Genomic DNA, 16,848 nt, shown 5'->3' with positions numbered 1-16,848 from the left:
AAATATCTGTTTCGTTCTATCTAGACAATTTCCGGTCACAGTAATACGAGCTTTCACTGACTGATTTTCCCCCGCTTAGCCTGAACTTAATTACTTTAAAATTTAATTTGACATCACTTTTTTCTAATCAAGCCGATGATGAAGGTTCTCATTATTGGTGTTCCCTCTTTTTACTATTAGGTCCCATTTGATGGGGACGGACTTCTTTTTGGGCTCTTTACAGTTTTAATTTTCTTTTTCTTATAATAAGCTCTACTCTCTATTGCGTACTGAGCTTTTTTAATTCGGTTGGGATTAAATTTTCTATATATAAATACTGTTATTTATATTAGTTTGAAGTTTACTATTGCGTATATCAGGTAAACACTACATCCCTTTATTTTCATTAATATATATAAGAGCAAATAGTTAATAAAACATGTTTAAAAACACCTTGAAAAAGAGTTAAAAGCATATTTAATTTGAAAAGGAAACACTAAATAAGGGGATAGTCCTTAATCCGCGGAATTTTGAATAAATACTTTCCTTCTCATCAGAGGGTAGGAATTAGCAAAATATGGGATCGGATTTTGCTTGCAAAAGTATTTGATGAAACTGCAAGTCAAAGATCTTACTTGATAACAAAAAGTGGAACAGAGGGAATAGGGTGGAGAAACAGGTGATTTCACGTGAATGGATAGTTTTATATATATATATATATATATATATATATATATATATATATATATATATATATATATATATATATATATATATATTTCCCTCTCATTTAAGGTCCTGGATATGACTTTAAACTATATCCAGTGGTGAGGCCCCAGCTTGAGGGCTTTGTGGAGTGTGGAGCCACCCTTTAATTGCCATTGCCTCCAGGTCCACTCTGACCCGGAGCGGTAGTACCTGTTAGGGTCCCAACTATGGGTTGAATAGAAACCGACTTGAAAACAACAAATATATTCTATTAAAAAAAACATTCTTCAAAATCTTGGGATTCGGCATTAAATAACCTGAAAAGGGTTGATATGCCGTAAAACAAAACCAACCAACCAACCAACCTCTCATTTAAACGACCTTTGTGGGAGGTTTAAAAGCAAAGTAATTCCTGTAAGTCATCATTTTGATTGACTACGTAAAATTTGAATGCTTTACAATTCCGCTCGCGTCATAGAGTAGGAGTAAGACGTCAGGTTCTCTTTCACTTTCTTTTTTTTTTTTTTCATCTTTGCGTTACGGGTTCGATCCTGCCTGCCTACTACCACTTGTTTTTTTACACCTCCAAATACTCGGGCAAGGCCGGACACATAATGTTTTGATAAAAAACGTACAAAAATTAGAAAAATATTTTATCCAAAAACACAATAGCAAATTAAAAAGATAATAAATATTCATATTACTGTCCTTATTAAAAGATCTTTTACAAATTTGTTTGTCACTTTATTTAATGATTGAGAGAGCATTTCCAGTGTTACCGTAGCTGGAAATCTTGCGAAGTAGGCCTTATGCCATACCTTATTGAAGGCCTTCGATATGTCAAGAGCAATTGCCCTGGAAAGGAAGACTTTGTCAAGAGATTCACTACTCCTATGAGATATAACCGTTAGCACATCTGCTGTAGATCTTCCAGTGTGGAAACCATATTGCATGTCACTAAGAAGGTTGTTTCTGTGGAGGTGGTTGACTACTTCTTTATTTAATATGGATTCCAACAACTTACTCATGACACACAGAAGACTTATTGGTCTGTACTGAGAGGGAGATGACTTTTCACTTGAATTCTTAAATACAGGGCATACTGATGAGGTTTTCCAGGGTGTTGGAAAACACTTCTCCTTAAGGCAACGCTTAAGCAGTTTTGTAAGTATGGGGCAAGTTCTAGTTGAAGCGTTTTCAGCACTATAACTGGAATGCCGTCAGGGCCAGTTGCTTTACTGGAATCAAGGTTCTTGATTAGCTTGGCGACCTCACGCACAGATATTTGTATGTTGCCTAGCGTGTTGTCTGTTATAGGAAGAAATACGGGGATTTGATGGCCTTTGTCGCATAGGGTAGAATTAGCTGCAAAGGTCTTGGCAAATAGTTTGGCCTTGTCTGATGCTGACGAAATGACCTCAGGTCCATTGATGATAGTTGGGATAGAACGCACGCTTCTGTTCAAGGTCCTGTTTGCTATTTGCCATAACTGGTGGGAACCAAGCCGCTGCTCAGCTACTTTGGATTTAACGGACTGAGCATATAGTTCTCTTGCATTTTTTATTACTCTTTTACAGTGGTTGCTGGCAGTTTGGAAAGCAGCTTTAGTCTCGGTACATCTATTACGTTGGTAGATATGGAAAAAGTGATTTCTGTGCGCGATGGCAGCACATTCAGGGGAGAACCATGACTGGCTGTTAGATTTTTGTTGGAATATTTTGAATGGTATGAATCGGTCTACGCCCACAATTAACCATTCGGTCAGGTCTGATACTATAGAGGACACATCCTTTTTAAACATGGAATGCAGAGGTAGGTCAGATATGAATGTACGGAAGCTATCCCAGTCAGCCATAGAATATCGATATACAGTACGGTGGAGAGGTACGTCTGAAGACTTATTACATTTCATTTGTATCTTAACTGCTACAATAGAGTGGTCGAAGGATCCAAGAGGAGATAGAACGGAACGTGAACATGGCTCAGGGGAAGTTGTGAGGAAAAGGTCTAGAAGGCTTGCATACTGACCGATAGTATCGGGCACACACATAGGTTCGTGAACAATCTGAGTGAGGTCATAGGCAGTGGCAAAATCATGACAGAACCTCCCCTCGTCATCGGTTTTATTTGAGTGGGTATTCCACATTATGGACATTGAAGTCACCGCAAATGTGAATGTTAGCCGAAGGATGAGCAGACAGGATGTGGTCCATTTTCTCAGATATGCTCTTAAGGATAATAACTCCGCTGTTGTGAGGGCGATAGAAAGCGAATATAAATGCAGTGGTGTAAGCAAGTGCAACCCGGAAGCACATATAAGGTAAATTAGGGTCTTCTCTGGAGATATACCTACCACATGGAAAGCAATCTTTGATGTAGGCACATATTCCATGCCCATGGCGATCTTGGGGGTCAGATTTAGATGTCAAGTTAGAGTATCCTTTAATTATGAATTCGTCTAGAGAAGTGGTTGGCCCTATGCCAGTTTCACTTAGAAAGAATATGTCCGGTTTCGTCTCCTGTAATTGTGTTTCAACCTCTGGAAGGTTGGAACGTAGACACCTGATGTTGGAGAAGGAGACCTGGTAGTAGCGGTCTACGTTGGAGGATGGAGTTCTAGGTTTATTCGTGTTTTTTTTTGTTCCCATGCGCATCACGTTTGGCCTCTTTATCTCTTTTTATCTTACTTTCGATTTTTGTTATCGAAAAAAGATGGCGTAATTCGTTTCAAATTTAAAACAAGAAATAAAGTTTGTATAAGTTAAGCACATCTTGTTCGTCTATTAAAATAGTTGTCCTACAAAGGCTTGAAATTCTAGACTATCCTACTATTTCACCCATGGTTTCTCGTCGGATTTCCGAAGTTCAACAACATTTATTTCAGTCAGTATTTAAATAGGTTATTTTTTTTTAAATATCAGATGCTGTGATTTGGGAAATAAATAGGGGTGATAAAACCTCTTTCTGTAATATTATTTGGGTGGGGGAGGTGCGATTGTCTATTCTCTCCCAGCTCTGAGTGAAAATGGAGAATCAGTTAAACTATCAAGCCTTGTAGATCAATCAATTAAGGAGAAGGGAATTTGGGAATTTCTAGTTGCAGTAAGTTGGGTTATTAAAGTGTCTGGAAAATCATTTTCTAGAGAAAGCTATCTTTGGTAAAAGTATTAACCTTTCTTTTTCTTCCCTATTTTCTTACGTCTGTTATTAAATAGTTGCTTTTATTCGCTTTTCTAACTGTATTGCAGGCGGTCATGAGCCGAGAGCTGTATCGAGTTGTGGAAATAGTCTTGACTCACTCTCTCTCTCTCTCTCTCTCTCTCTCTCTCTCTCTCTCTCTCTCTCTCTCTCTCTCTCTCTCTCTCTCTCTGCCTTAAAAGAACTTTGTTTGCTTAGTGTGTAGAGAATCGATGCGAGAAAGACATTACACACGCTTAAACGAGAGTACATATTTATTTTTAAAGATTGTGTTAACGGATGTTGATTGAAGGCGCGTTTTATCATTCGAAGGGCTAAGTTCATTGAGCAATAAAGATAAGTATACAAAATTGTGTTGTTGGTGAAAAGTATCCCAGATAATAAAGTGCCAGTAAAAAGCACGTTACTCCCCAGATATGAATTGTAAACGGTGTTATTGGAGAAAAGTATACAATATAACAATATGTCAGTAACAAACACGTTACTTCTGAGGTATGAGTTGTAAACGGTATTGTTGGAGAAAGGTATATTACGTTATAACAATCTGGAAACAAATATGCCGTTGTATTAAATACTTTATTGTCGGAGCAACATAATGACACATTCCATGACAACATAATGACACATAATAAAGTTCCATGACAACATAATGACACATAATAAAGTTCCAGTAGCAATCAGGTTACTATTAAAAACAGACCATCTTTTTTCTCTTTTTTTTCTTTTTTTTTAAATTCCATCAGAATAAATACACAAATTATTAATAAATACTTTTTCTGCCTGTTTTTGTCTTCCAGGTCACTATATGTATGTCGATGGCAATCACAGGGTGAATGATACTGCCAAAATTCTCATTCCGCTGACGGTAAACAGGTTTGGGCACTGTGTGACTTTCTGGTACAACATGAACGGTTCAATTGAATTGAACGTCTATTCCGTGACGTCCGGATACAAGAAGATGCTTAAACATTACCAAGAGAGCACAAACAGCACGTGGGTGATAGGAAATGTTCAAATCAAATTGTCTTCCCCATCGGAGGTCAGTGGTTTATATATACCTAACAGGAGTATCTGTCGTTGTTGCTCTGGTTTTTCTTAATGGTGGTGATGGTTGTGGTGGTGGTGATGATGATGATGATGATTTATTTTGTTAATCCACGCTTACGATAAGAAAGAGTAAACCCATTTCACTGATATTGACTACTGATATTTTGCTTTCGAGGTAGAATCAAAGTGTAGCATCTGTTTTGTGCTCGATTGGAAGAGAGGTCGTTCCGGACTAAAGCAAATTTAAGTTTTGTCTGATTCAAAGTGCCTATTTGTGGGAGGATATCCCCAACATTACAAACTACATATGTTTGTAACGCTGCCCTCGTATGGGGTCGTATGGGGGAGTACGAAAATAAGGATAACTGGGATTATCCCACAGGTCCGATAAATAATTGGGATCGATAAAAATCGAGGAATGAATTGCCGTCGTTGTTGTTGTTGTTGTTGTTGTTGTTGTTGTTGTTGTTGTTGTTGCTGTTGTTGTTGTTGTTGTTGTTGTTGTTGTTGTTGTTGTTGTTGTTGTTGTTGTTGTTGTTGTTGTTGTTGTTGTTGTTGTTGTTGAAGAAGAAGAAGAAGAACCTCATTTATTTCGTATGAATCAGATGATTATGGTTGACATTCGTTTCTCCGATGCCTTTCTCGTTAGGATTATTTCAAAAATAACACCGGGTAATTACGACAGAGAACACATGAAGGTTGCCAACATCCTAAGGTGATATTTTTTTTCTGTGAAACAAACTGGATTCGAATTTGACACTGTCAAGTTGTCAATCCATTAGGCACCATAGCCTCTGGACGTTATTTGTGATTTAATAATGGACGACAGGTCCTTTTATTATTAATTAGTAACAATGTATTTATCTAATTAGTAATTAGGCAACCCTTGCTTCACTATGAATTTCAACATTACTGGATTTTTACCCCCACACCACCGACACCATAATTTTAAAATAAGTAGTCCCGTTTCCAGAAGATGTCTCAGTAAGTTTTCCAAATTAATACATAAATACATTGACACGGTTTGTGATTAGGTAACCCTTGTTCTACCATAAACTCGAGCATTACTGTGTTACTTTTTTCCCCTGCCAACGACAACATAATTTAAAGAAAAATGGTGTCATTTCAGGAAGATTAATCAGAAGGTTTTCCAAATTAATACATTAATATATTGATATGTGATTAGGCAACCCTTGCTTCATCATAAATTTTAACATAGCTGTGTTTCTTTCCTTTCATACAACCGATTCCATAATTTTCAGAAAAAAAGATGTCATTTCCGGAAGATGACTTAGCAAATTGTCTAAATTAATATATAAATATATTGTCACAGTGATTAGGCCATTAAATCACCATTAAATTCGGCAGTACTGTTTCACCTCCCACCACCACCGACACTATGATATTAAGAGAAATGGTGTCATTTTGAGGGGATGACTCAGCAGGTTTTCCAAATTAATACATAAATATATTGACACGATTACTGATTAGGCAACGCTTGCTTCGTCATAAATTTCACTATAACTGTGTTTCTTTCTTTTCCCACTACCGACACCATACTTTTTTAGAAAAACGGTGTCATTTCCGGTGAGAGACTCAGCAGATTTTTCAAATTTATACATAAGTATATTATTTTATATAAATATATAAATTTATTACATAACACTGAAAATCCAGGAAAAACAGGCCATCTTAGAGAAACTGGTCCAGTTAACCCTTACAGAACACCAACAATTAATTCACCAATATATGTGATATTTGGAATATGATAAATAAATACCAAATATTAATTGATCAATGTACGTGATTTATGGAATATGACATCTTTGTTCCGTGTCGAGTTGATAACAATGATTTCATCAGTATACGTGATTTTAAGAATATGATAAATAAGTACTAAAAGTTAATTTGCCAATGTATATGATTTTTGGAATATGACAAAAATTAATTGACCATTGTAAGAGATTTTTGGAATATGACATAAGAATAATTGATTAATTCACGTGATTTTCAGAAAATGACAAATAAGCACCAAAAACTAATTGATTAATGTACGTTATTTTGGGAATATGATTTATAAGTACCACAAAATAATTGATCAATGTACGTAATGTTTGGAAAATGGCATTTTTGTTCCAGGTCGAGTACGTAACAATTAATTAATCAATTTAGCTGATTTTTGGAATATGAAAATTAAGCACTAAATATTAATTGATCAATGTACGTAATTTTTGGTACATGAAAAATAAGTACCAAAAATTAATTCATCATTGTACGTGATTTTTGGAATATGATATCTTTGTTTTGTATCGAGTTCGTAACAATTGATTGATGAATTTACATGATTTTTAATATAATAAATACGCTTCAAAATTAAATGATTAATGTGCATGGTTTTTGGAATATGATAAATAAGCATAAAAAATTAATTGACCTGTGTAATTGATTTTTGGAATATGATCAATAAGCATAAAATTAACTGATCAATAAAAAGATGTTAATTTTTCATAGACATTTATTTGTCAGTGTATTGTTTTACTAGATAAGTAGACATAGTTTATAAATTTATATTAAAACAGTTTAAGTCGGAACATTTTTTACTTTAAGGTCATTAGATTAAAAACGAATCATTATTTTTGTTTTAATTGGACGACCACATTTTTTTACAGCGTGTGAAATGTAATAACTTACATTCGAACGTGCAATACCTTAGCGTATTATTTTAAAGATTTTTAAAGTATTCTGGAGAATTTCAGCAAATTCTGGGTGAGTTTGAATTCCTTTTCAGAAATTTCTACCGAACCCTAATATTTTCTTTCATTTATTTTTTACAGATGATGTTAGAAGCCAGAATAAACGGCAAAACTCCATACACTTACGTTGCTATCGATGATGTGAAGCGTTCCTCTTCAAGTTGTGGCTTGTCGGGCGACTGTTCGTTTGAATACAGTTCTTGCTATTGGCAAAATGACCGACACGACAATTTCGACTGGGTCATTAAAAAAGCGGGTGTTGGACAAACAGGGCCGAAAACTGACCATACGTTACAAAACAGCAATGGTTAGTTTCGACTTCGATATATATATATATATATATATATATATATATATATATATATATATATATATATATATATTGTGTGTGAAGTTTTTTAACCTTCAAAACTATATAAATAACTTATCTAATTTTATCATTCGTTAAAAAACTATTTAGTCAGAATGTCATTTAATCACCTGCAATCGCTGCATCAATTTGCTTTTTCGAATTTACACTAGTCCTGGTGTTGTTTTAGGGATCATCAGTTGTCTATTATGAAACATTGTTACGGGGATTTAAAAACAAAACAGTATATTAAGTCATGGCTCCCCAGCAGTGTTGATTAAATACCTTCTCCCTTAATCCCAAGAACAAAAACTATTTCAGATATTATAATTTCTTGTTCCAGATCAATTTTGTTAACCTATTTATGTTATCAAAAATATCTTCCTTACCTGTGACACTCGTGTATATATATATATATATATATATATATATATATATATATATATATATATGATTAGTTTGTTTGTTTTTTAAAAGAATTCCTGCAGAGTGCTCAATTAACAGGAAAATCCAAAATGTAAGAGCGTATTTATATTTTGTGTACAGAAAGTTGTTAGTTGAGACAGTTCATTGGTACCGTCGGTTTCAAGCCTGATAATAAGGCCCGTTTAAGGTATCCTTATCAAGCTCTCTTCAGCACATCGAATCAGAATCGATGCTTTATTCAAAACTGATGACTGAATATTGGTTAATTTGGCATAAAGTACTAATCTCTAACTGTGCACCGAAAGAATACTATAATACATAGTTCGCTTCACCTTATAATAACAAAAGTCTATATTAAAATTCAGTAAAATCAACTTAGTAGTTTCTGAAAACAAGTGCTACGTGCAAACCAACCAAGATAGATATAATATAGACGCTTGATAATATACTTGCAGAATTTTTAATTTTGATTTCAAATGATGTATTTTCAAATAAGATTGGGTTATAGCACATTCACTTTACAAATCAATTCAAAGAGCGGTTTTCGCTCCATCTAATCGTTTAAATTACAAACGTTGAATAAAAGATGAAAAAAGGCAAAATTCTTATTTCAATTCAAGCTAGGATGAAAATTGTGCTGAGACAGTTCGCAATATCAACGAAATGTTTGGAACCACTACTGAACGCAAAGCACAATCGTGGTTTAAGAAATTTCGTAGCGGCGACGAAAGTCTTGAAAATGAGCGTAGTGGACAGCCATCGGATGTTGACAAGGATCAATTAAAAGCTTTAGTCGAAGTCAATCCACACAACACTGTTCAAGAATTTGCTTTGGAATTAAACGTAATGTATACGACGATTTTCAACCACTTGAAACAGATTAGAAAGACAAGAAACTTGATGAGTGCCTCACGAATTGAACTACAACCAAAAGAAACGCCGTTATTAAGTGTCATCTGCCCTTCTTTTAGGCAACAAAAACGCCCCGTTGCTCGATCGGGTTGTGACTTGCGATGAAAAATGGGTTCTTTGCGATAACCTGCGACACATAGTTCAGTGGTTAAACGCTGACGAAGCTTCAGAACATAATCCTAAGCTAGAGTTGCACCAAAAGAAGGTCATGCTGACTGTTTGGTGATCTGCGGCCGATCTCATCCATTACAGTTTTTTTTTAATGCAGATGAAACCATTATGGCGAAGAAGTACTGTCAACAAATGGATGAAATGCACAAGAAACTTTGACAACAACATCCAGCATTAGTTAACAGAAAAGGCCCAATTCTCCTCCACAACAATATCCGTCCGCTAAACAAACCCTGCAGAAGTTGAACGAATTGGTTTACGAAACTTAGCCTCGTCCGCCATACTCTCCAGACCTCTCACCTACCGACTACCACTTTTTCAAGCATCTCGACACTTTTCTGAGCGAGAAATCCTTCAAAAAACCTAAGCTATATCAAAAACGCCTTCGGCGTCTTCATCGCCACCTGAACGCAAGATTTTTACGTTACTGGCATAAATACTCTTGTTTTGCGTTGGCAAAAGTGTCTTGATTTCAACAATACATATTTCGATCAATAAATATTTATTTGAGTCGAGATATGTTCATCTGAATTTAAACGTTAAAAACCACAAGAGTTTCTGATATATTAGTTGATTTATCTAGACATTAATCTCACAATGTTTCAGCCGATGTAACTTATGATCTTCTTCAGGTGAGTCTCGATGAACTCGGAAATTTCCGGGGAATTTTGAATAGGTATTAACTTGCTCTCGTTCCGTCAGCCATGATCTGATAGAAATAAAGTAGTTTGTACTTGCAGTCTTTGTATTGCATGCAATGAAGATTTAACCTTTAACCCCCAGAGAACAGTCACTTAGAACTGATTATTACGAGGCAATTGCATTTGAAGATCATGTTTTCCACTGATAATTCTATTATCAGTTTTAGTAGCCATAAACGTATTCTTGTTTAGACAACTTATGAATATAATATATATAATATATAGCATGTGCATATGATATACTAGCAGGGTCACTCAACGTTGCCCGGAATTGAATAATGATTAACATAAGTTTCACACACCCATATTATTATTGCCATCGAAATCGGTGAAATCGCCCATTTTTCAATATTTCCTGCTTTAGTTGGGAACGAATCGCGGTACGCCGAGAGGAAACTTCACATGCCTCTCGCAGTGACTTACCGTGTAGTTTACATTGCACGGTGCTACTTCTGTGGATTATGTAAAACGTTCCGTTCGTAATTCCTTGCAGGTTTCTGATTTGGGCAGAAAGATTACTGAGTTTGACAATATACACCCGATGAAACGTTGTAAAAATAAGCACTCTAGTGAGAATAGTAGTCCGAATGATCCAAATATTATCAATCTCCATCTAAAAACGTCAGAAAACATAAGTACCAATTATCACATATTTCTAATCGTAGTCTTCTATTTACGTACATAGAAACAATAGTCAAAGAGAAGAAGCACGTTTTTTTATGACTCAATAAACTGTAACTACTTACATCCAACGCATATCTTTACTATTCCTACCAATAATCGTCCTATTATTTTCTTAATCGCTTTTTAGGTTCATACTTTTTCATAGAAGGATCCAGCCCACAGAAACCTGGAGACAAAGCTACTTTGATAAGCCCTTACATTTCCCGATTTCCAATTAGGCGGTGCCTTAAGTTTTGGTATTCTATGCATGGAGGTAAGTAGTGTTGATTGTGAGCTATCTTTATACGCTGCTAGTAAGCCGCCTGGCACTGCCCGGTCATAAAATACGCTTAAATATATTTTAATTCATACAAATTTCGTATCTATCATCACAGAATCAATTCGCTATCTATTGTTATATTATACTCACTATATAATAGTGGCTGCCTTCCCTGGCTCTGTCGGAAAATACGGTTAAATAAGATATTTTGATTCATGCATATTTGATTTATAATTACATAAGAATACTCTGTTGATTATTATATTGTACCCAATATATAGTAGTCATTTCAAAAGTTTAAAAAATATAACTTTAGGGCCATCAGCTAGAATCGAAAGCAAAACAGTTTGATTTCTTACCTTGTGATCCACGTTCATACGTATACAAAAAGTTAAGAGATAACGCTATTCAACGTCTAAATGTATATTTGCGCATGCGTAGAAGAACACTTTAAGTCGATGTGCACCCAGCAAGTTCTAATTTATTTTAATTTTTCTCTTTAGCAGTTATTTTTACGGCTAAAAACCAAATCGATTTCGTTTCGCAGGTCCGTTCAAATCCCCAATATATCAAGTTTGAAGTCTGTAGACAAAACTTTGACAAATGAGTTTTGTAGAGACCGTTCCTCACACACACAGACAATGCTACCTTTATATATATATATATATATATATATATATATATATATATATATATATATATATATATATGAGAGAGAGAGTGAGAGAGAGAGTTAAAAATTTCACGATGCCTATTCACAAGTTTTAGATTTTATTATAAGACTAGCAAGCCGCCTAGCATTGCCTAGTAGTAAAATACGCTTAAATATGATATTGTGATTAATACAGATTTCTTATTTATTATTATTATTATTATTATTATTATTATTATTATTATTATTATTATTATTATATTAGACCAATATACAATAATGATTTAAAAAATAAAAATAAAATTAATCGTGCGCCACCTCCGAGAATCGAAACCAAAACGTTTAGCTTATGATTTACTTTTTCCTTTAACGTTAATGCCTAGGTTATGAACACAAGTTTGCTGCAAGGCTCAAAATTAAAACATGAACCAATAGCTATTACGTTACGCATGCAGATTCGTAATGCCATTGATCAACTATCACCTGGAAAATTCCATTTTTTTCCACACTTTTGCACTGATTTCCCCCCGGCAAAAACTCAAATATAAAGTTTCGCAAGGGGTTGAATACCCTATATATTAATTTACATGTCTGCAGACCAAAGGTTTTCAGAGGAGTTTGGTAGGCATAACTTTTTAAACGAATATATATATATATATATATATATATATATATATATACGTATGCATAAATATATAGAGAAAGAGGTTTATGTATACTATAACCTTTTTGTACAAATATTACGCAAGTATAAATCATGTAGAATATCTGCATGAATATAATTACACGTAATAGTTAACTAAAGATGATCATTCCATAAGAAAACCGAAAAAAAAAACTACTATGTAATTTATTAAAATGAACGTTTAAAAGAATATGCAAATTACCTAGATATTTTGCAATATTATAGGCATTGTCAACAATCCACAAATAATGATTACGAACTTCTTCAATTGACTAAATAAAAATCAAGTAAAAGACGTAATTAAGCAATTAAATAGAAAGAAATAGACAAAAAAGAGACAAACAGAATTAACGGACGACGACAAAAGAAGTTGCTATGGTAACCAACAGCCAATCAGGAAAATCGTCTCTAAAACGTCAATGTTAAAAACGTTGCTATGGTAATCAACAGCCAATCAGAAGAAACTGTCTCTCTGTTCTTTACGAATTCTGAGGACTTTTGAACACCATTCATTTTATTTTTGTTTTAATGAACGAAAATTGAACTAGAAAGTGACCGATGAACTATAAAAATTGTTTGAAATTTGGTCGCAAAATGAGTGAGCGGTGATGCTTTAAACCAGTTTTACATGAGTAAAACTAACACTTAACCATATATTCAAACACACTATTTCTGAATGACACATATATATATATATACTAGCAGATGTACCTGGCATTGTCCGGTATTAAACGTAACGGTAAATCCATTTTAAAGATATGGAGTAAAAAAAAAACGGAGAGAAACTGAGACATATGTATGTGAGTATTATGTTTTTTTTTTCTAAACAGTTTACTTCTTGTAAGTAAAAAAAATATTCCAGCTGAGAGCGAAACCAAAACCTCAAGACAGTGAGTTAAGTGTGATAACCATTTTGCCAGCTTGCCACGTTCTTTCAAATATTAATGTTTTTAGTCAATTTTTCGGTATTTGTCATCTGAAGAGTCGAGCTTTAAAATGATACTGATCTTGTGAAAATCCGTCGCTTCTGTCGAAAGTTTTAAGCAGACATGCAAACATACATACATACATTTATATATTGGTTGCTCATATTTTCGACCCAAACCGATTAAAAAACTCGCCCTATCTTGGAATACCCTTTATGTAAAATTTCAAATGTTTGGACAAGAAATTGTCTGAGTAATTTGGTAGAGACGCGCAGAGGTCAATTTTTTTACTTTGACCCCTATTATGGCCCTTTAACATTTATTGTTTTGGGCTCACATCAAGTTATTAAGTTAGATCGATATCCAATGAACCTATATCTAAAATTTCAATTATTTATATCCAAAATTGGTGGAGGAGTTTAGTAAAGTTTTCCAAGGTAAAATCGTTGAACTTTGACCCCTTAAAGCCAAATTTCTTGCCGAAAACGGATTACAGAGATTTCCCCAATTCTCCATACCCTGTATATCAAATTTCGAGTCTGTAGACTGAAAATTGACAGAGTTATTGTCTCGGGAAATGTACACAGACAGACAGACACACACACACACACACACACACAGACGACAGGCGGACAGACAAACAGGCAGACAGATACTTTCACTTTTATAGATATACTAGCATTTCAGCCCGGCGTTGCCCGGGCGTTTGGAGGTGTCTGTTGAGCAAAAAAAAAGAAAATATTAGTAGGAAGGCAGAATCGAACCTGTACCGTGAAAGAAGAATAGAACGTGAAAAAAAAACGTGACGTCTTTGCTGTTACGACTACCGCAAAACCGCCGGAGTTATTTTGTAGGGAAATGTACACAGACAGACACTTTCACATATATATATATATATATATATAGAGAGAGAGAGAGAGAGAAAGAGAGAGAGAGAGAGAAAGAGAGAGAGATCGAGATCTGAAGGCTTCTTTTTTATTAGCTGCTACATAGCAGTGCAGTGAAGAGCTTCACTCCATTCTCAGAATTACTGCACTTGCCTTATAATACTGAGTGTTTAGCAAGGAGTCATCAAGTACTTCATACAAACGGGGCGGGGGGCTTTGCCTGGGCGGAAATTACGCTTAAATTTAATATTTTAATTTGTTCAAATTTCGTATGAATTATTATAGAGTCGTGATTTCAAAAGTAAACAAAAAATAATTAGGTCAACTAGAATCGAAACCGAAACTGTAGCATTCAAAGCCGGCGGCGTTACCATTATACCAACGTGACCAGTACGAAACCGATTAAAAATGAAAAATATATTAAAATGAATGTACAAAATGTTTAACAATTTTTTTTCAATTTTGACCTGTTTTTTTACCCCTTTCAACATAATTTTAACCGAATAAGGACCCATAAAAGAATAGCCCGTAAAAAAAATCCAATCATTTGAGGCCCCTGGCGCCTCTCTGCGACTTTTAGTTTCGGAAGAAATAGAGTTTGAAAATATGAAGACAACTGTTTATATATAAGATTAAATCTTTAGTATTGCTTGCCCGAGCCTTGAACCCTGGTATATCAGCCAATTAGTGCACACTCTTTTCATTATGGCAAATATAGTGAGATAAATATTTACCTATTTTTCTTTAAATATTTTTTAATTATATTGCAGGTCAACTGGAAGTAAAAGTACGAGGCCGAAACATGGTGTGGTGGAGAGTATTCGGGTCGCATGAAGATTCCAGAGAATGGAAATACGCACAAGTACCGCTTTTATTATTAAGCTTTAATCGAAATGTGAGTTTTTTTTTCCAAATTAAACATGCAACACGTCTTACAGTTTTCGAAAATTTTAAGACATAGCAAGTCCGACACGTGTGAAGATTTAAGAATTTCCCGATGTCATACTTACTATTTCATTCAAGGGTTTTTCTGTTATATATATATATATATATATATATATATATATATATATATATATATATATATATAACTATTTAATTTACTCACATAAAATTAATAAAGTATAAATTTATGCGTAAACTTTAAGTATTTACTTCAAAAATGCTCAATACGTAGGTAGAGCTAGTTAGTAAGTTCTAAAATATATATGGCGATTAAGCTACACTGAATATTCCGCGTTTCATCCACTCTAGGACTCTTCGGGCTTATGCGCGAATTTTGTGGTTGTTTGTCGTTTTTATATACGCATCTTGAAGCCTGAAGAGTCCTAGAATGGATGAAACATGGAATATTCAGTGTAGCTTAATCGCCATATATATTTTATAACTTACTATATATATATATATATATATATATATATATATATATATATATATATATGTATATATATATATATATATATATATATATATATATATATATATATATACTAGCAAGGCGATCCGACGTTGCTAAGAAAAGAGGATTAACAAATGCTCCACACTTCTAATACTTTTATTGTCATCGAAATGAATTGATTGCCTGCTCTAGTCAGGAACTCACCGCAGTGGTCTTGGAGGAAGCTTTACATGTCTTTCCGTAGTGACTTAGTCCACAATTCATCGTAGCCTACATTGCAATGTAAAAACCTACTGTTGATTTAATAAAAATTATTTTCAATTTTATATAATGACTCGAATTAAGTTTAAAATGCAAAAGTCAACTACAATGGTCCAATTATACTCTAAAGAAAAGCGTTCATTTTGAACACGCTTCTTTCTTATCAAAGAACCTACTGTTGATTTTAAAGGTCGAGCTATTCTGCTTGTGTGGTGATAAAACTTCTTGAATACAATTATGTTAGTAGGCTGCATAAAACTGTTGACTTTGACCAAAATTGGACTGTTTCATAATTAATCAGATTTATTCGATTATTAATTGTTTATACTTATCAGAGGTATTCCTATACAAAACCTATCTAAAAACACTCCCAGGCATGTAAGGTGCATGTATGTGTAATTAAAAAAAATCCGCCCAGTCGTTTCGGGGTTTAATTAGTTTAGGGGTGAATCTTTTAACTGTAATAAATGAATATATATATATATATATATATATATATATATATATATATCTTTATATATGTAACGATTAGGTGTGTATTAAAACTCTACATATCAAATATAAACACTAACGAAATGTATGCCATGCAAAGATCGCCAATTGTTATAACGAATAAAATTTATGAAAAACATTATAAAGATTTCGATGTAAACTTGAACTGTCCTTTTCTATTAGACCTACACTCTAACATTACTCCTCTTATAAAAGTTAATTGAAACTAAATGTTTTGATTAGATATTTATATATACTAGCGGGACCTGTGGAAATTCCACAGGGGACTCATTCATATGTAATATATTGATGTTGACATTCTGTAAATGTTCAGTGTAAATAAATACGCTCTGATATTA

At 34.0% G+C, this 16,848-nt stretch overlaps 1 protein-coding gene across 1 annotated transcript in view; it reads left to right on the top strand.

The window, feature by feature from the left end:
* LOC145292796 (MAM and LDL-receptor class A domain-containing protein 1-like) overlaps window positions 1-16,848 on the top strand; it is a 497,041-nt gene that overhangs the window by 199,043 nt on the left and 281,150 nt on the right. The window contains exons 52-55 of the mRNA XM_080138835.1: window positions 4,683-4,924; window positions 7,767-7,992; window positions 11,056-11,181; window positions 15,108-15,232. Coding sequence (XP_079994961.1) covers window positions 4,683-4,924; window positions 7,767-7,992; window positions 11,056-11,181; window positions 15,108-15,232 — 719 coding nt within the window. The remainder of the gene's footprint in view (window positions 1-4,682; window positions 4,925-7,766; window positions 7,993-11,055; window positions 11,182-15,107; window positions 15,233-16,848) is intronic.

This window comes from Euprymna scolopes, chromosome 14, assembly GCF_053919585.1.
Source record: "Euprymna scolopes isolate OS-2025 chromosome 14, ASM5391958v1, whole genome shotgun sequence".
NCBI classification, from domain to species: domain Eukaryota; kingdom Metazoa; phylum Mollusca; class Cephalopoda; order Sepiida; family Sepiolidae; genus Euprymna; species Euprymna scolopes.
The sequence above is the reverse complement of the archived record's forward strand: the minus strand, read 5'-3'. Positions and strand labels throughout refer to the sequence as shown.